This window comes from Lepidochelys kempii, chromosome 14, assembly GCF_965140265.1.
Source record: "Lepidochelys kempii isolate rLepKem1 chromosome 14, rLepKem1.hap2, whole genome shotgun sequence".
Lineage (NCBI taxonomy): Eukaryota > Metazoa > Chordata > Testudines > Cheloniidae > Lepidochelys > Lepidochelys kempii.
The window spans coordinates 24933942-24953931 of NC_133269.1; the positions used below are offsets into that span (position 1 = coordinate 24933942).

At 48.7% G+C, this 19990-nt stretch overlaps 1 protein-coding gene across 1 annotated transcript in view; it reads left to right on the forward strand.

Moving 5' to 3' along the window:
- Positions 1–19990, forward strand: part of SHISA6 (shisa family member 6) — a 392736-nt gene that overhangs the window by 13771 nt on the left and 358975 nt on the right. The window contains exon 2 of the mRNA XM_073310637.1: positions 5907–6067. Coding sequence (XP_073166738.1) covers positions 5907–6067 — 161 coding nt within the window. The remainder of the gene's footprint in view (positions 1–5906; positions 6068–19990) is intronic.

The window sequence follows — 19990 nt, forward strand, 5'->3', positions numbered from 1 at the left end:
CAGATTTCCCGTTTTGCTGTGACTGTTTTGCTCATTCAGTGTTACCATTCCTTCAGGATGGAAACTGATAAAGGATTACAGCTGAATGCTCTTCCTCACATAGCGTGCGAGTTTGCTTTATACTTACAATCAAGATTAGGGATTTCAGCTCCTGGTTGGAGCTGAGGAGCAGCTACACATGGTTTTCTTGGAAACGATTCACACACCAGACTAGATTCCCAACATGTGGCTTAGCGCTCACCCAGAGGAGCTGATGTAGTCTTCTGGTTCTGGTAGACAGTGACTGAGAGGGTTGGGCGCTTCTTACTGACTCAGATCCCTTTGGAGAACATTCACTTTAATTGCCTCCATTAGTTTTAGGGAATCAAAGCAAATTTCTTCATCTTGGAGGCTGGGCAGCCCCATTCCTAGTGCTCAGTCGAACACCGAATACCAGCTGTGAGTAAGAATAGCACCGGCAACAAGAGTATTGAGAGGAACAATATGTCCTGTATTGTGATAGGGCATCGCCTCTGCCCCCTCCACTGCACCAGCGTGCCCGGCTTCTGCTCCTTGCTTGTCATCTTCTCGCACTCTGTGCCTTCTCCCACACGGCCCCCTCTGAGCTCCTCTGCAAGCCCCTCTTCTGCTATGTTGCCTTCAGAGAATCGAGCTGACCTGTATGCAGCTTGCCTCCTGGGGTTCATAGGTGCTGGGACTAGGGGTTCTGCCAAAACCCTGGTTTGAAGTAGTAGTAACAACCCAAATCCTTGGTTTCTGCCTTCAGCACCCACTACAAAAATTGTTCCAGCAGCACTGCTGGTGTTCCGCATCTCCTGACCTCTGTCTGTCCTGGGACCATCGCTCAGAGCAGGGACCATCTTCCCTGAGTGTTTGGGGAGCGCCTAGCCCAGGGCGAGGGTCACAGCAAATAAATAGCAATAACGTCACAATGTCTGTGATTGAAAAGCGACTCCTGGCATTTCCGTAGCACAGACGCTGTTCCCTAACCAGCGCCTGAATAATCGCTCAGAGGTGTGTGCCTGAAGCCCAGTCCTGTGATGCTGGTCACCATGGAACAGCCATTGACTTCAGGGGGAGCTCCCCCTGCCCTGGACTTGCAGAATTAGGCCTGAAAGGACAACTCTGGCTCCTGGTCCCCCTGCCTACCAGCGTGCAGGATTGCAAATGCAGTGGGAAGAAATGTTTGCATTGTGCAGCAACAGGGGAGCACCAGTGGGAGGAACGAATCCTCCCATCAGGAAGGACTTGTGCTCTAATGTTTAGGGCAGGGCAGAGCCTGGGGCCCTGGCTCCTGTTCCCAGCTCTGTCACTGGCTTCTGGGTAACCTTGGGCTAGTCACAAAAGGCCATATTGCAATTCATTGTACATCAGGATTTGGGTGGCCAGTTTGAGACCCCTCAGGCCTGGTTTTGAGAAGCGATGAGCACCCACAACTCAGTGTGCAGTTGACGGCAGCCATGGGCACACAGAACCTTTGAGGAATCAGGCCGTTGGTGTCTGAAGTTGGGCACCCAAACTGTCAGACACCCAAGATTATGGGGCGCACTTGAAAATATGGGCCTTAAATGCTCTGGGCCTGATTCTCTTCCTTTGTTCTGGCCTCTTTGCCATGCTCAGGCCCTAACTAGGTTTCTCTTAGCTGGTATGATTGGCTCCTATGCTGTCTACTTACAGTTCTAGTGTAGGGGGTGAGGCAGAGTGCACCCCCAGCTGTTGTAAACTGGTGTAACTCCCAGGCTGCTCTAACTCAGGCTAGGGCCAAGAGGATTAGGGAGCTGTAACTGAGTCATCAGTGGGTGCGACTCTCCACCCTCCCCTCTCTCTGTCTGTGTCATGCTGCATGTGTGCGCCTACAGCTCCCAGCACAATGGGGACCTTGTCTTGGCGGGGGGCCTCTACATGTGATCAATCATAACCAAACATGGCTAATAATACTTCCTGTCACAGTGAGGCCTGGTGGGAGGCCCGGTGCCAGCCCCACTCAGTTAGCCCTGCCCTGCTACACCTGGGTAGGGTGTGGGACTTTGGGCTTGGCTACACTTGCAAGTTAGAGTGCATTAAATCAGCCCTGGGTGCCCTAACTTCTGAGATGTCCACACTGGCAAGGCACATAGAGCACCTGGACTCTGCAGCTGGAGCGCTCCTGGTAATCCACCTCCATAAGAAGCATAAAGTTTGCTGTGCCTTGGATGAAACGCCTGGGTGTCAGTGTGGACAATGTGTTGCATTACTGCGCGGTGATTGGCCTCCAGAAATGCTCCATAATCCCCTGAAGTCAAGTGGCCACTCTTGTCATTGTTTTGAACTCGGCTGCAGGCTTGTGAATATCCCCTTTCAAAGCTCCATTTCTGACAGCCAACATGCGTATCTGCTCTGGGACAAAGCAAACCATTATTGTGGAATGCTGCTGCTGTGAGTGTGTGTGTGTGAGAGAGAGGCTGGGGGGGGAGGGTGGTCTGCTGCTGTCTGAACTTACAAGACAGCCTGCTGACACACTCTCTGCCCCCCAAAACACACTGTCTCTCCCCCCACATACACACAACACACTCCCTGTCACATCCCCCCCCATTTGAAAAGCACGCTGCAGCCACTTGCACACTGGGGTAGCTACCACAATGCACTGCTCTTTGTGGCATTGCAAGAACTGCTAATGTGGCCATGCCAGTGTGCTTTCAGCTGACAGTGTAAACACATGGCAGCATTTTCCCTGCTGCGGTCTCTGAAGGCTGGGTTAACTCCCAGCACTCTACATCTGCAGTTGTAGCCAAGCCCTGAGAAGGAAGAAAGCACGGAAGGGGGAGGATGACAGGGGAGGGGTGTGGACTGACTGCTCCTTCCTGAGAGCCAGAACCCTCTCTAGAGGGGAGAGAGTCTCTCTGCTGGAAGCCCTGAGGGAGAACAGGCATGGATATTAGATCTCTTTTTGGCAGGGGCCTGGGGAAGAAGCCTGAATAAACCTGGGGCCAGAGGCCAGTGAGAGGGTCAGGGTTTGCTTGGTACTTAGGGGGAGTGAAGAGGACTGTTCACAGACCTTAAGAGTGGGCTGCAGAGGACACCCAGCATCAAGAGCAGAAAGTACATGGTGGGCTCTGATATAGGGAGGAAGAAAATTTTACAGGCCTCAGTGTAAGGCTATGGACACTGGTACCCTGGAAGGGGTGGGACTCAGTGTATCTTAGCTGGAAGCAGGGGTGAAAGTAACGTAAGGGACTTACCAGTACTCAGGGCTGGGGTCCTGAGCAAGGTGGGGTGTGGGGGGGTGGGGTCTCAGGTGGAAGGGGCAGGGCCTTTAAATCCCCAAGCCCTTTAAATTGCCACCAGAGCCCAAGGGCTCCCAGCTGCTGCCACTACCTGGGGCTCCGGCGGTGATTTAAAGGGTCCAGGGCTCCAGCTGCAGTAGTGGTGGTTGGGAGCCCTGGGCCCTTTAAATCGACACCGGAGCCCTGGGGCTTCTGGCCGCTGCCACTACCCCAGAAGGCAGCTTTCCTCCGCTGGCAGTTTAAACGGGCACTGGGCTCCTGGCCACTGCCATTACCCCAGGCCTCCGGCAGCCCAGGGACCCTTTTAAATTGTCAGCCTGGGGAAGCTACCCCCTGCCGGTACGGTCGGCTGTGTACCGGCTCTTGCCAGTGTGCCATACCGAACCGTACCGGCTTACTTTCATCTCTGGCTGGAGGGCTCAATGGAAGGCAGTGATAGCTGGGTGCAGTTGTGGAAGACCAAGGGGAAACTGAGGTAAAGCTGCTGCAGTGCTCCACTGGGCTGCGAGGGAGTGTTCTGGGACATTGAGTTTTGTACACTGCCCTTCCTCACAGGGATGTTGTGAACTAAAGTGCTTTGGGAGCCTCAGTTGGGTTCTTGCATAGAGAGACTCAAAGAACCAACCTCATAAAGAGGGACTGAGGCTAGAAGAAGAGCAGTGCAGTACATTGCAAATTATTCCTGCAATGCATTGTGCACATGTATGGCATAGTCTGAAATATTTTCAAAATGGAACAGATTCAGGTTCTAAACTCTGTCTGATATTGGACAATAGATAAGGCATTTCAGTAAAGACAGCAAATGTGAGCAACACCAACGTTATGAATATGCAACTGTCAAGTTTCCTTCCCCACTCTGAACTCTAGGGTACAGATGTGGGGACCTGCATGAAAGACCCCCTAAGCTTATTCTTACCAGCTTAGCTTAAAAACTTCCCCAAGGTACAAACTTTGCCTTGTCCTTGAACAGTATGCTGCCACCACCAAGCGTTTTAAACAAAGAACAGGGGAAGAGCCCACTTGGAGACGTCTTCCCCCAAAATATCCTCCCAAGCCCTACACACCCTTTCTTGGGGAAGGCTTGATAAGAATCCTCATCAATTTGTACAGGTGAACACAGACCCCAAACCCTTGGATCTTAAGAACAATGAAAAATCATTAGGTTCTTAAAAGAAGAATTTTATTTAAAGAAAGGGTAAAAGAATCATATCTGTAAAATCAGGATGGGTAAATACCTTTCAGGGTAATCAGATGCAAAACATAGAGAATCCCTCTAGGCAAAACCTTAAATTACAAAAAGACACAAAAACAGGAATATACATTCCATCCATCACAGCTTATTTTACCAGCCATTAAACAAAAGAAAAACTAACGCATTTCTAGCTAGATTACTTACTAACTTAACAGGAGTTGTAAGGCTGCATTCCTGATCTGTCCCTGGCAAAAGCATCACACAGACAGACAAACCCTTTGTTCCGCCTCTCCAAATTTGAAAGTATCTTGTCCCCTCATTGGCCATTTTGGATCAGGTGCCAGTCTTAGCTTCTTAACCCTTTACAGGTGAAAGGGTTTTGCCTCTGGCCAGGAGGGATTTTATAGCACTGTACACAGTAAGGTGGTTACCCTTCCCTTTATATTTATGACAGCAATGGAGGAATTTCTTTGTTGGTACCCAAGGTGATTTTAGGCCTGTTCCCTCTGTCTGAGAGAACTGAACCTTTCAAACTCAATCAGTTTTAAAATATCCCTTACAACCAAAACAGTTCTGCCCTTTCTCCTGCTGGTCGGGAGATAGCTGTTGGCTGCACTAAAAAATCAGTGTGTTATATGCTATAGTTATTCCACAGTGTGTATGATACTCACAGATTAAATATCTTTTGAGTGTTCCTGCTTTCACAGGGAAATCACTAGATGCAATTTATTCCTATGGTGTTGAATGCAGATATTTTTTCCCACAGAGAACCTTGTTCAATCTTGATTCCATCAGACAAGTCTCTAATGGGGAAGATGCCACAGATAAGCTTGCAGCTCTGATAATGATAGCCCATGTGAAATATCTCAGCAGTGACCCTAATTCAAAAACCCAACACCACCATGAAACTTTATTGGTCCCCCTGTGGACAGAAAAAGTCAGGATTAAATGAGCAATGGGACTGAACTCCCCTTTGCACCTCCAGGATCAGGGTTGAGGAAAATTGGCTTGGGGCTGGGTAGGGACAAGTCGAGGGAAACCTGCACTCCTGCTTCTCATGCTGCACCTGGCCTGGGGATCCTGTCTGCCTAGTAATCATTTTTATGAAGGCAGGGCTTTCTGCTACAGAAAGCAATTCAACAGCAATAGCAATGACAGCAAGGGCAGTGATGGAGGGAGAACATAACCTCAGGGTTAAGTGAATTAGTGGAAACGTGAAAGATTAAACAATAGCCAAACTCTCCTGTGAACAAAGGGAGCTTTGTCCACTAACGTACCCATGAAAAGACATGTAGCTCTTAAGCCACAAGGTTTTTTGTTGCCTTTGTATTTTTCCTTAACAAATCAAAGCACTGGAGGGTTCAAATAGAGACTGTAGATGAACAAGTGAAACCTTTGAATGTCAGGCTTGCTGCTTTGTGAACATGTTGTGTCCGCTTTCTCTGTTCCAGGGCTCTGGCAGACATCCTAAGGCAGCAGGGGCCAATCCCAATAGCACACTGTGAAAGAGAGACTATCTCGGCCATAGATACCCCTCCCAAAGAAAACACGCCCGTCCGAACATCCTCCAAAAACCACTACACCCCTGTGCGCACCTCTAAAAGCAACCCAGGTAAGTGTCACTGTTCCTCTTGGTTCCTACGCAGCCCATTGCTCCAATGCCATGTCGAAAATGAGCAGAAGAGAAGCGGTAAAGTACATTACACTGTTCCACTTATTGGCAACAGCATCGAACGTGCTGGGTAAAAACCATCTCGAAGAGGCAATCAGATCAGAACTGTATTGCAAGAAGCAGTTGTGATGGTTCTGTAAGTCATCCAGCTGTATTTGCTAAATTAGTTTGTCATGCTATGCAGGTATTTTAGAAATGTCAGAATCAGCAGCAAGTACATGATAGGTTTGCTGAGAATTTACAATTTTCCCCTGGGCCCCAACCCAACACACACAGTGTGAAATACTGCCCAGGCTCCATGAATACTGCAGCTGGAAAGGAAGGAATCCACACAAACTAGGATACCTTATCCAGTCAGAGAAAGACCACATGTGGAAAGTGTGGCTGTGACCCAGATCTTCATGTCAGGAGCATACGGGCACATGACTGAGATCCCGAGGGAAGTGGGTAGTGTGGCCAGGAGGGTAGAGTGCTGAACTGGCACTCAAGAGATCTGGGTTCTGTGCTGGGCCTGCAGGGTGTGTTTGAGCAAGTCACTTCAGCTTCCCCATCAGTAGAGTGCTCTGGGGTCACAGGATAAAAAGCTCTGTGTGAGAGTGATGGATTCGTTAGTCATTTCATTACCTGCAGACAATCACAATGAAGATATTTTAAATATCATCATGGCTGCTAAGCACCTGTTGTGAAGTGAGATGTGGAGGATTCTCTATTGCTTAAAGTCTTTAAGTTGAGTTTGGATGTCTTCCCATAAGATACGCTCTCATTCAATCAGGAGTTGTTAAGTTTGATGTGGGAGTTACTGGCCTGTTATACAGGAGATCAGATCAGATGATCATAATGGTTCCTTCTGGGACCTTCACATGGAAGCCAATAGGAACTGCGGGTGCTCAGTAATGTGCAAGAGTGGACCCATACTGCTGTTGATTGTATTAAGTGTTGGTTTCAAGGATCTAAGGACTTTCTTTTAATCTACCTTGATGCTCCTTCTGCTGTATGAAGAAGACCACTAGGAAAGCTGGATGGGAGTTGCATCACTGTCATACAAAAGGCCATACAGTCTTCACCATGGTATTCACATACAGTACAAACCTAACTGATTGAAACTTCTGGATACAATGTTGCCCCACTAGTGATAATACTGGTAAGGGCTTCATCAATAAATCCTGGGTGCCCCAGATTTGAATATAGCTCAGAGTAAGCCAGGCCCAGAGTGTAACCCCATTGCGTCTGGCTGACATTTGGGAAGCCAGCCACCTGGGGAATAAATTCACTTTACTCTGTATTCCTTCAGCTTTAAATATACCTGCCAAAAATCTGTACTTCTGCAGTTGTGTAATTTTTTTAAACAGAAATAGTTGCAAGAACTTCACATGCATCCCGCATTGCTGTTTCCATTTTGTTGCCAGTTTCTCACTTTTGTATTTTCCCTATATGTACTGTTGAATTTTTGTTGTTGTTGTTGCTTATATTATGTATGGGAAGAAGATTTCTGGTAGTAGAGGACTCTTTAAACCAGCAGATCCAGTGCCTGGAAGTTGAAACTTGACAAATTCACACAAGAAATTAGGTGTAAAATTTTAAGGATAATTAACTATTGGCACAATTTGCCAAAACATGTGGTGGATTCTCCATTATCTGAACTATTTAAATGAAGATTGGGATGTTTTTCTAAAAGATACACTCTCATTCAACCAAAATTTGGGGGCTTTATACAGGAATCACTGGGTGAAATTCTGTGGCCTGTTTCACAGGAGGCCAGATCAGATTATCAAAATTGTCCCTTCTGGCTGTAGCATCCATGAATCAATTATTAGGTTCCCATGGCTGTGTCATGGTGACTGTTAGAGAGACGCTGTTCACAGCAATGTCATGATCCTGAGGAGTCTGGATCAGTTGACCATGAGCTCTAGAGTTCCCACATGTTGCTAAGAACAAAGGGCCCGAGGGGTCCCAGGAGAAAGGACTTTTTTTTCTTCTCCCCTGTTTTATTGATCAGAGACCAGAGAACAGTGCAGAGCTAGCCAGTGGAATCTTACCTGTGAACTAAACTGAGTAATAATGAGTCAAGGTGGAGAATAGGACTGCACAGTGAATTGTCTGTAGGAGGCAGGGTGTGCTTGGATGGCAGGGCTCTAGCACTTAAAGGGCTTCGTAACTCTGATGGGGTGATACAACCACAGGAATTAAAGAGGACATGGTGCTCTGGTTTTGTACAGAGGGTCTTCAGTTGGCTTGAGCTTCTTTTGGGCTAGGTCAGTGCCTTCCTTTCAGGCTAGTGAACTAAATGGTGTTATCCCCAGAAGGAGGATAATTTGGCAGGGAACTTGTTGGTAGGAAGTACCAGGCCAACAAAGAATCAGAAGGAGAAACAAGGGACACCAGTCTGTGTGCAGAAGAGACCAGTTGGACTCAGTGAGCCTGAGTAAGATGCAGTACTAAGACTCTTATCAGAGATGGAAAGTACCAGAAGGGCAAAAGGGAAGATTTGCAAGGGAATTAGCTGATTCCAGTGTTTGCAGCTTCTGGTGCCTCCTCAAGAGCTGACAGGTCAGGTGGGTGCTCCAAGGTAACCAGGAGGTCAGCAGAGGTACAGTAGGAGGCCAGGATCAGAAGCACAGACACTAGCTTCATTTGTGCCTAAAGATGACAGGCTGGTAGGGTTTCATGGCTCTCTGCTTGGTTATTTTGGTTATTTCTCTGCAAGTGCAGCATCAGGCTACACACTAAAGAGGCAACATCCAGTGCTGGGTCTAATGCAATTCTTGCAGGAGTGGGGCGGGGAGGGAACCAGGGAACAGAAATGGGTGCAAAGGAGGGGAAGAGGGTGACTGTTCATTCAGATTTTGTTTGTGTTTTAGCAAATACCATTGGAAAAGAGCTTGCTGAGAAAAGCTCCTGCTACACAGATGGCACTGGAAGAGGCCTTGGCAATGGTGGGATGGGATAAGGAGAATACCCACAAACCTCTCAAGGAGGTGGTGGGATTGACCATAAACAAATGCTGTTCAGATAAAGCCTGCTGAGGACACAGACAGTTACAATGGCTGATGGGAACTATTACCAGCTCTATGTTGGGCAAACCACCTAGAGCAAACAGGAGCCACAGGGTACCTGCCATCCCAGTGGGGGAGGTGAGGGCCTTGGATCTAAGGAGGTGGCACCAGGTTTCCAATGGAAGGGTTTCCCTCCCCCCTTTGCTTTCCTTTTCCTTCGAGGCACACTGGGCCCAAGCCTGATGTAATCCTTGATGAAAAGGTGGGGCCCGGGGAGAAAAACCCCATGTCCTTTTCATAAGGAAGGAAGCCTTTTATTCTCAACTAAACGTCACTGTGCAGCATTGCTTCCGCCACACTCTTCAGGTATGGTGAACGCAGGCTATCTTGCTAGAGCCAGAATTTATTTTCCCCTCTGAATTCTCAACAGGCTTGGGGCCATGCATGTGTAAAGGACATCTCCATGGCCTAGCAACTGGGGAGCAGCAAAAGAGCTGACAATGTTGCCACATCCCTTTTCCTCCTCCTTCTGTCGAGTTCATTGCCGATTGGATTGGCAGGGAAGTGGCTCATGCCCTTCCCCTAGAGCTGTGCTTTCTATTTCTCATGCTGTAACCCACAACTGCCATTTTGGTGATGTTAGGAGCCGTGCTGCCAAGAGGTGAAAGCTGGGCCTGAGACTGGTTGGGCAGGAGCACACCTCTCCAGCTATGCACCATCTGATCAGTATGAGCTACAGCACTCACTGCAGCCAGAAATGTTCCTCCCTCCCTCCCACTCAGACCTCTTCTTCTTTCATTGTGTGCTGTTGTAAACAACAGGTAACACCTGATGAGTCTGAGATTACAGAGCATCTATCTAATCTAGCAAGCTACCGGCATTCCTAATACATCCATCATTGTGGCACCTGGAGACATGTTAGACAGACAATCCTGTGTAATTGTCAACTCCTTTCTCCTCAGCCATGGTCTTTGCTTGTTGCTTGTATTCTGACACCTGTTTAACAGTCAGTGGTATGCATTTGGGCCTTCGTAGCTGAGAATTATGGACAGGAGTAAGGAAGAGTGAGCAAACAGTGGGAAATCTGCTGGGCCACCGGGTGTTTGGAGAACATAGCGTGTGAGCAGCAACATGATGAGAGCATCTCCAGGCTCCATAGGAGATGCCCTACACTGTTTGGTGCGAAACACCAGTGACAAGTTAGAAGCAGCATCAGAGAAGTGGGTAGGGGAAGAGATGATGGAAGCTCCTGTGACAATAGTGCTGATGCCCACGAAAACTAATGGAGAAAATGAGGCCCAGATTCTCAACTCAGCTTCACCAGTGGAGACACCGCAGAGGGCAGAATGGAGAGAATTGGTTGGTTTGGCAGGTTATCTTCCCAAAGAGTGGGTGACCAAACCACAGGCTAGACTAGAACTGCCAAGATACTGCCAGCCAGGAACTTTTCGAACAGAGCTTCTGGTGAGGAGAGGACCAGCACAGGCCCCCCACGGATGGGGGGAGGGTTTCACAGCAGTGGTGCGGACGGACGCTCCCTTCCAAAACCAAACCCACGCAACCACCCCCAAAACAAAACTCCAAAAGGTGCCTTGGGCCAGAGCTGTGGCTGGTATAAATCAGCGGAGCTCCAGTGAGGTTAGGGGGCCTGATCCTCAGCCAGTGTAAATCAGCATAGTTCCTGTAAGGTCAGGGGGCCAGATGCTCAGCTGGTGTAAATCAGCATAGCTCCAGTGAGGTCAGTGACCTGTGCTAATTTGTACAGTCTTTTCTCTGTGGACCAGATCCTGGCCCCCTCTGAGGCTTCTTTATACACCAGCATTTCCCACTGACTGCAGTGCTGTAAGGGAGTGGAGACTCAGGCCCCCTGGAGTTACATTTGTGTAATATTCATGTAAGAGGACAATCCGCCCTGATATTGTAAGTGTTAGGGGGTCCTCTCTGCCTGCTTTGCACCATTCCAGGGTGATCCAGTATGGGGAGAATGCCCAGGAAGGTCCAGCACTGACTGCTAGCACATTGGGACACGGCTGCTGGGTGTAACTGTTGCAAGGGACCAAACAGACTGCTGGCTGGCCTCAAGATCTGTCAGCCATGAAAGTGACGCAAAGCCACCTTTGTCTCACAGCTCCCAGGCCCGTGCTGGATGGAACTTGGCGGGAGAAGAGAATGTGGCCCAGGAAGTCAGAGCTTTACATCCTGTGGGCTCCAGAATCCTGAAGATACCAATTGTTCTCACAAAACAAACCCAGTGAACTCGGTTTGAACCCAGCCCTGGCACACAGGTGGGGAGCTCGACCTCTGGAACAGGAGGCGCTGGTTCATCTAGCCAGAGACCATTTCATAGTGTTAAAAATCTCCTGTGCCAGCCTCCATGTTAGGCCTTTTGGCACCTGCATATCTGAAGGGCAACCTATTGATGAGATTACCACTTTGAATGCAGCAAACAACACAGGTCAAAGCTCTGATTAGCCTGGTATATCTGGAAAAGGCTTTTAATAATCCTTCTGAGTCAGGCTATTCCAGAGATGCACACATTCAAAGTGCTGTTTGCAGGAGCTCCTTCCACCTAAGGGCATATTCTGAGCATGCTCTGCATGTGAAGGAGTGCCGGAGATGCTCTCCATCTTTCCAGAAATTGTAACTAACGTGTCTAGCCAAACCCAGGCAGAGCAGCAGAGAACACTTGCCATTGCAATCATTGCACAGATGAGGCAATAATTGCCATTGAATCCTAGCTGTGTGTGGGATGGCAGGCCAGAGTGCACACTGACTGTATAGGAACGGGTAATGGTGGGCAGGGCAGAGAACCCCTCAAAGTCTGAATGCTTCTTTGGAGGTTCTCTGATCTCATCCAAACTTTGGAGATTGTCTTCTTCCCTCTTCCCCTTCTCCCACTCTCCTCTGCTCTGTCTCCCAAGTTTCCAGCTGGGTCCCTGCCTCTGATTTCCTTTCCTAGCCAGTACAATCAACTCTCTGGCTTCTCCCCACAACCTGGAGCTGGTAATGCACCCTGTGACTTTGTTCTAATGAAGTTTCCAAGGATCAATCCAGAACTGTGCATCAGAGATGTGGGGCTGATTCTCTACTGTTTTGCAGTTTGTGTCATCATTCAGAGTGAGTTCAAGGTGGATAGAAAACGGCACACAGTCCAAGTGCTAGCACTTTACTGCCACTTTGCTTAATGTAAGTGATGACTCGAGAATCAGGCCCATGCTATGGAAACCCCCCAGGGAGCTCCAGTAACACAACATTTCATTTCACTTCACTCTATTAGCGTCTCAGTTTTCATTCATTTGAAATGGAAAGAAATAAACCCAGTCTGCCTTGACACCTGGGGGATCTGAACAAGGCTGATTCTGTTCAAGGCCACTCCATGCTGCTTTACATTCCTCCAGCCACAGCCCTCTTGCTCCAATTCCCAAGTGTCTCTTGCGGCCTGCCCCTCAGCCCTCCTCAGGAAAGCCCCAAATTCCCACTGAAGAGTTTCCACAGCTTTGGCAGACTCTCTGGGCCAGGATCTGGTTTGCATTTTAGTCTCTTTGTATTTTCTGAGCAGAAAGCAGCCAGATCTGCCCATCTGAGAGCTGCCCCAGGTGGGAATCATTAGCCTATATAGCAAAGGTTCTTATTCTCTCCTAAGTTCCAAGTTCATGCCCTCACCACTAGGCCATCATTGTTTTCCATTCAGATTGTCCGATGGGGCGACGTTAAGTACCAGCTAGGGAGATCGGTTCTGTGCTGTAGATACTGGACCCAGACCACAAACTCGTTGCACACAGACCACCAACACCCAGATGACAATGCCTCCTCCTCTTTATCATCAACATAAACCTGCCTGCTATTTCATCACTAAAGCTGTAGCAGCATAGGAAGCCAAGGTCTCTTCCCTAAGGAGTGTGCCATCCAAACAGAAAATGCACAGCTAGGGATGGACCTGAAAGGTGCTTGAATGAACAATGAGGTTATCTTGCATCATGGGAATTCCATGATTTCAGTTGGACTTTTAAAAAAAATATTTAAATGATTTCATTTCTCTTTATTTTTCCCTTTCCTAGGCTCAGGCTTCTGCTCTTGGGGCTAGCCTGCTCTGTACTTAAAAGCTTTATAAGCATAGCTGTGTCAGTTAGGAGTGTGGAAATATCACAGGCCCCTTAACCAGCATAGCTGTGCCAGCAAAAGCTGTTGTGTAGGTGCAGTTATACAGGAAAAAAAGTCCTTTTCCTTGTACAGGTTATTTCATTCAGGGAACTGGTATAAGCTGTACCAGTAAACACTCATGTTTATACTACTCATGTCTTTTACAGTACTCATGTCTACACTAGTGTGGTTTGCCAGTATAGCTCTGTCTGTATAAATAAACCCTTTCTAGTGTAGACAAGGCCTGAGACTCGGGCCTCTGCCACTGTCATCAAAATCTCAGTGATTTTGGTGTTATCACAGGGGTATTTGCTGAAAAGGCCATGTCTGTAGATTCTAAAACCATGAAAACAACATGGAAGTACAGCTGGTCAACAGTTTTCATTCAAAACTTTCTTTTATTTTTTGACAAAAACAAACTTTTTTTTTCTGACTGCACACTTCCATGATAAACTTCTGTTTTATTTTAAAAAATGCCTGTTTTTCATTGGAACTGAGCATTTCAAAATTTTAAATTTTGGGGGTTTTACTGCTTTTCTCTCCTTTCCCCCCCTTTATTCCTTGTTACCAGTGAATGCAACATAATCAGTGATGTTGAAAGGTTTGGTTGGGTTTTGGGGTTTGGTTGTTTTTCACTTTCCCATTTTCCTTTTCTCACTCTGGAACTTTTCAAAACTTCTTCAGCTTGGAAAGGTGACAGAACAGCAAAAGGAAAGATGGAACTCTGTAACTCTGCTGCCATGTCATTTTTCCAGAGGTGGAGAAGCCTGGAAAGTCTCAGAGCAGCAGAGTTTGGGTTGCATTTTCCCTTTGCTACTCTGTAATAGAAAAAAGAGGGAGGGAGAATAAAATCCTGGCTATTACTCATTTTGTTGCACTCAGTGGCAAAAGGTGGGGGAGGAAAAAGAAAAGGGGGAAAAAGCCTAAAATTCACAATTTTAAAAACTTAACACTTTTTGGAAAAAAAAAATCACAAATCTGTGTTTTGACTTCAAGCCACTAAGACCACCCACCAGGTGGCAAAACTCCCTGCGAAGAATGTATTCTCCAGTGACATTATGTAGGAAGGCATGACAAATTACCACGGATTTTCAAAGTTACCTGTCAGGGAAGGAGAGTGCTCTGGCACAGCCCGGTGTCTGGGTTGCAAGGTGGAACCTCACGCAGGGGTGAGGCAAGCATTTCATAAATCAAAATGGATAATATGTGAAAGAATCCAAAACTGTTTGACTGCTCCAGAAAAGTGACACTTCTGTAGTAGTAAGTGTGGCTCTGAATACACTAATGAGCCACGAAGCCAATGTAAAGGAGGAAGCTAAGGGGTGAATGATCATGCCACTGGTGAAGAGACTGTGAAGGAATTTAGCATTCCCTCCACAGAGGGCAGTCCTCAAGCCACAAGGCCAGGCTCTGCAGCTTTCAGGAGCAGGGATAGCTAGAAATGGTGGATTACTATGGCAACAATATCTGTTTGAAAAAGAGAGACTACTAAAAGTAGCGAGAGGTCGAGTGGCTGAAGAATATAGATTTACTTGGAAAGAGAGCATCACAGTGAGACGTGACTTGCTCCAGACACCAGAACAAACCGTGAGGAGAACATGGGAAATGAATTGAAGCAGGCCTTCCTGGCAGCAGGAGCATGTATAGAGAGAGGCTGTGATGGAAAGGTGTGCCTGACAATCTGGTGGGTGCTCAGTGTTGTGTGAGTGTCCCGGGAGCACCGCAATGGAGGGGTGTGTGTCCCACACACAGAGTGCCCCCACAGACATGGGTCTGCATTGTTTTTGCCCACTGCACAAGGGCATCTGACCTTACAGCCACAGGAGGCACGTACGTGTGTGCCCTCCTGTCTGAACCAGGCCAGGAGTAAGAGCAAACAGGCACGTCAGAGGGGTGAGCAGAAGGAAGAAAACTGACCAAACTCTCAGTGAGTGTGTGTGGGATGGGGAGGGGGCACAGAGCTCCATCTTCCTGTACAATCAGAAGTACCCTAAGAGTCTGGGTACTTATCCCAACAACCCAGATCTCTGCATCTGCAGAGCTGGGCTGGGAGTCTCTGAGTCTCCCTCTGTTTCCCTCTGCCAGGGGGAGCATTTTCTCCTCATGTTTCACCACATCTGCTATTTGTTGGAAACAGTGATGGGACGGGGAGTGGAGCAGTTACCTGCATGGGATTTGAACCCAAAAAGTTTTGAGCAAAGTTTCAGGTCAGACTGTCTGGCTCTCCTGCATGAAGCAGCAGGGCTCTGTCCCATCTCCTAGCCCATCCCCCCAGATGGAGGGGCAGAAGGCACAAGCAAGACACTGTGATGTGGGGGTCTGGCCCAGCTCTAACCCGGAGGATCTCTTAGGGACACCATGGGATGAGCATGGTAGGAACAAAGGCTGGAGTTCAGTACCCCTGGGTGTGAGAGGGAAAGATAGGGCAGTGAAGGAAGGAATTCCCTCTCCCAGGAAATGCTGGGATCCTCTGTTAAAATTAGCAGCAGGTTCCCCCACGAGTCAATGGCCTTCAAGGTGCAGTCATCCTGAGACAGCCTGTTATCTTGACATTCAAGGAACTAGTGGGCAGTAGATCACCCCAAGGTGCAGTGATGGGTGGGGTAGTGGGTCACCTGAGGCTTAAGAACTTTGGGGGCAGGAGGGTCACCCTAGGACTCAGAGGCTGGTGGACTGGGAGGTCAACCTAAGCTTGGGGAGCTGATGGGAAAGGGAGGTCACACCAGGACTGGGGGGCTGGCGGGCAGGGGGAGGTCATCCCAGGACTCTGGGGCTGACGGGCAGAGGGAAGTCACCCTGGGACTGGGGGGCTAGTGGGTAGGGGGAGGTCACCCCGGGACTGGGTGGGCTTGTGGGCAGGGAGGTCCATTCTGCCCAATTCTCATGAGTCAGGAAAATCCCCATGCCCCAGCCACATGGCCAACGTGTGTCATGCGCTGGGGCCCCACCACCCTCTGATAATCATATCAAAAGGAAGCCACCCCTTCCCTGTGGGAGAGGCAGAGCAACTAGTTCGTCCTGCTGTTACTGAGGCCTGGACTACACTACGGAGTTAGGTTGACCTAACTCTGTAAGCATCTACACTAACATGTCACTCCCGCCAACGTAAGTTGCCCAGTACACTGACCTAATAACTTCACCTCTGTGAGAAGTGTAGCACTTAAGTCAATGTAGTTAGGTCGCAGTGTCCATGTAGACACTCTGAGCTGTCAGCCCCGGCAGCAGGGCTCCAGGCTATCAGTGCCTGGTGAGGATGTGCACCACCGACAGAAGGAGCATAGTGTGGACAAGAAAAATCGATTCAATTATTGCATGGGCTGTATGTTGATGTTACTTAAGTTGACTTAATTTTGCTGTGTACACTTGCCCAGAGTGCTTGGGGTTCTGGGCCTGTGATTCTCCACACCAGAGCAGCACACACCATTTCTACAGCTTTGCCCTCTTTCTCTGTGTGTGCATTGTCTGCCCAAAGACAGCCAGTGTCACCAACTCTCCAATTTTATTGCAACTCTCACAATATTTGTGGGGTTTCGTCAAGCTCCTGGAATCAGGTGATCATGAGAGAATCTCGGCTTTCATGTAATACAACAGAGGAAGTTTCTAGCCCTCAAGCTTGTGAAAAAAAGGCTTAAAACTTGACCTGAGTGCACCCTAATGGGTCAAGCACCAGAAGGAAAATGGAAACGCCAACATCTAGTATTTAGAAACCCTCATGATTTTGAAGCCAGTCTCATGGTTTTGGGGATCCTGGCTCCTGAGGTGTGACTGCGATGTTGCAGTAATTTCCTCACAGTGATTAGCTTTCCAGAATTCCCCCCTCGTGTCGTGGCAAAGGCCTGCTCTCGGCAGGAGCTGTTCAGCAGTTGGTTGTGAGCAGTCGGATGCGAGCTGGTTTGGTCAGTCCCATGACATGTTCCCATCCGCTCCCTGGAAATGCGGAGTTCCCACATGCGGGATTCATGCTCCCCAGCTAGCAGTTCCCTCTCCACGAATGACGCCAGGCCCTAGCTTCACCCAGCTGGGCCTGAGAACATCCCTGCTAGACAATGCCTTGCCTGTGTGTCTGCAGGAGGGTCGCACAGCCAGGTGCCAGCATGGGCTGGCCAATTCGGTAACCATCCAGCTGGGTGGCCTTGGGCCTGTGTGTTACTACAGTGCAGGGCAGGTCTGCATAAAGCCCTGGGGTTGAGGGCAGGGCAGGATGGATCTGTGTTAAGCCCTGGTGGTGGGGGCAGGGTGGATCTGTGTAAAGCCCTGGGGTTCGGGGCACTGGAGCAGCATATCAAAATCAAAATATTTCAGTTTTCAATTTTTCAACAAAAAGTTAATATTTTGGGGGCAGGGCAGGGTGGATCTGTGTTAAGACCTGTGGGTGGAGGCAGAGCAGGGTGGATCTGTGTTAAACCCTGGGGGGTGGGGGCAGGGTGGACTGGGTCCCTGTTAAGCCCTGGGGGTGGGGGCAGGGCAGGGTGGATCTGTGTTAAACCCTAGGGGGGTGGGGGCAGGGTGGACTGGGTCCGTGTTAAGCCCTGGGGGTGGGGGCAGGGCAGGGTGGATCTGTGTAAAGCCCTGGGGTTGGGGGCAGGGCAGGGAGGATCTGTGTAAAGCCCTGGGGTTGAGGGCAGGATAGGGTGGATCTGTGTAAAGCCCTGGGGGGTGGGGGCAGGGTGGACTGGGTCCGTGTTAAGCCCTCGGGGTGGGGGCAGGGCAGGGCGGTTCATAACAGAAAATGCTTGTTTTAGACGCTTCTAACCAGCTCTAGTAAATCGTGCAGCGAGGAGGTAAGGCAAAGTGGGGATAAGACAAAATGGAGAGATAAATGTCCACCACGGAGAAGCTGTCAGCTCCTGGGGCAAGTGCTCAGCTCCCGTTTAGACCCCTGACCCGAGTGGCCGGATTTTCCAAAATGCCCAGCACCCAGCGCCTCCCGTTGCAAACAGTGAATCCCCTGCCCCTAAGAACAATTGAGAACCCTGGAAATCTGGGCCAAAGAGGAAACAGGTAGGCTCTGGAGAAAAGCCTGTGTGCCGTTCAGGAGATCCGGGAACTAGGAACGAGGGTGCATAATGGGAGATGTGGTCTGACCAAGAAGCTCAGCCTATAGATGAGAATAAGAGCCTGAGACACCCACACTATCACACCCATGAAGCACTGGAGCAGCATTTCAAAATCAAAATATTTCAGTTTTCAATTTTTCAACAAAAAGTTAACATTTTCCAAGGAAAGTCCCATTTGCCAATCGACTCCGGTTCTTCTTGTAGCGTTGTTCTATGGCATTGAACAAGAGGTGCTTTTCAGTGCTGGGTGAACTTTTCCCTATCTACCTTGCAAAGATTCTGAGAGTTTAATCGTTGATTGTTAGAGTAAGTTGAGGTCCTTAAGTGAAAGGCAAATCCCAAGGTTTTCTTCTATTAATCAGAGCAGTTTACAGAAAACAACAGTTCGAAAGATTATTAAAGCCAGTTTGTAACCTCTATTGACTACAGTTAAATTGGCCTTTGAAAAATAATAGGGCAAATTGCTTCTGATGCTATGAAAAAGTAAATCTTACTAAGAATCCTCTGTGTGGGGATTTGTCCCCCATTCCATGATTGCTGGTCCCATCACACTCCATACTGGCTCAAACAGAACGATGGGGAATTGACATTTCATTCTGGATGTGAGGATGGACGTTTTCAGCTTTCTCATGAAGTCTGTCACTGATCTGTCAGCCCCCCCCACAAACTGTGCTAGCACCATATCTCTTGGTCTTAAAATGCCTCTGCCGATAGCCATCACTGTCTAAAATACTCCTGTGGGGATGTTGGAAAGGGCCGTCCACACAGAGCGAGGCCTTCACACTCGGCATGGGGGAGAGGAAGAGGGATAGTTCAGTGGTTTGAGCATTGGCCTGTTAAACCAAGGTTTGTGAGCTCAGGCCTTGAGGGGGCCATTTTTTTCTTTTCTTTTTTTTTTTTTTGTGGGGGATAGGGATAGCTCAGTGGTTTGAGCATTAGCCTGCTAAACCCAGGGTTGTGAGTTCAGTCCTTGAGGGGGCCATTTAGGGATCTGGGGCAAAAATTGGGGATTGGTCCTGCTTTGAGCAGGGGGTTGGACTAGATGACCTCCTGAGGCCCCTTCTAACCCTGATATTCTATGATTCTATGAATCACACTGAGAGACAACAAGCAAAATATTATTTCTCAGCCCTGAGACTTTCTATCAGGCATTCCCTCCACCCTGCAATACCACTGCAGCTTCTGCCCCTGGCTGCTATTTTTCTTTCCTGTCCCCACAGTACCTGCTCCATCTCCTGGCTCCTTGTGGCAAGCTCTCGGGGTTGTGCCATTGCCTCTCAGGATACAGACCTGAGTAAATCCCTTCTGCACGGACTAGGTCCAGCTTCATTTCCTTCACACTTCTAAAGTTCATTTTTGAGGAAAAGGCTGATGTTTATTGAAAAGACGCAGCCTTCCCTGCCTGGAGCTGGCCAGCCCCAACCAATTAGCCTGCCTGCCACATCTCAGAAGAGGTGTGGGACTTAATTAGCTACCTGCAGCGGGGCTGATGCCCTATAAAAGAGCAGAAGGATGCTGCTACCTGCAAGGTCAGTGTGTGGGATTACAGAGCTCTCCAGGCAGAAAGGCCCTGAATTATCAGGGTAAAGGCTGCAGGGCCATACAGGCAGCAGAGGGGCCTGATGCCTTGAAGAGGAAGGAGCTGCTGCTAGAGTCCAGAGACTTTTGTTTAG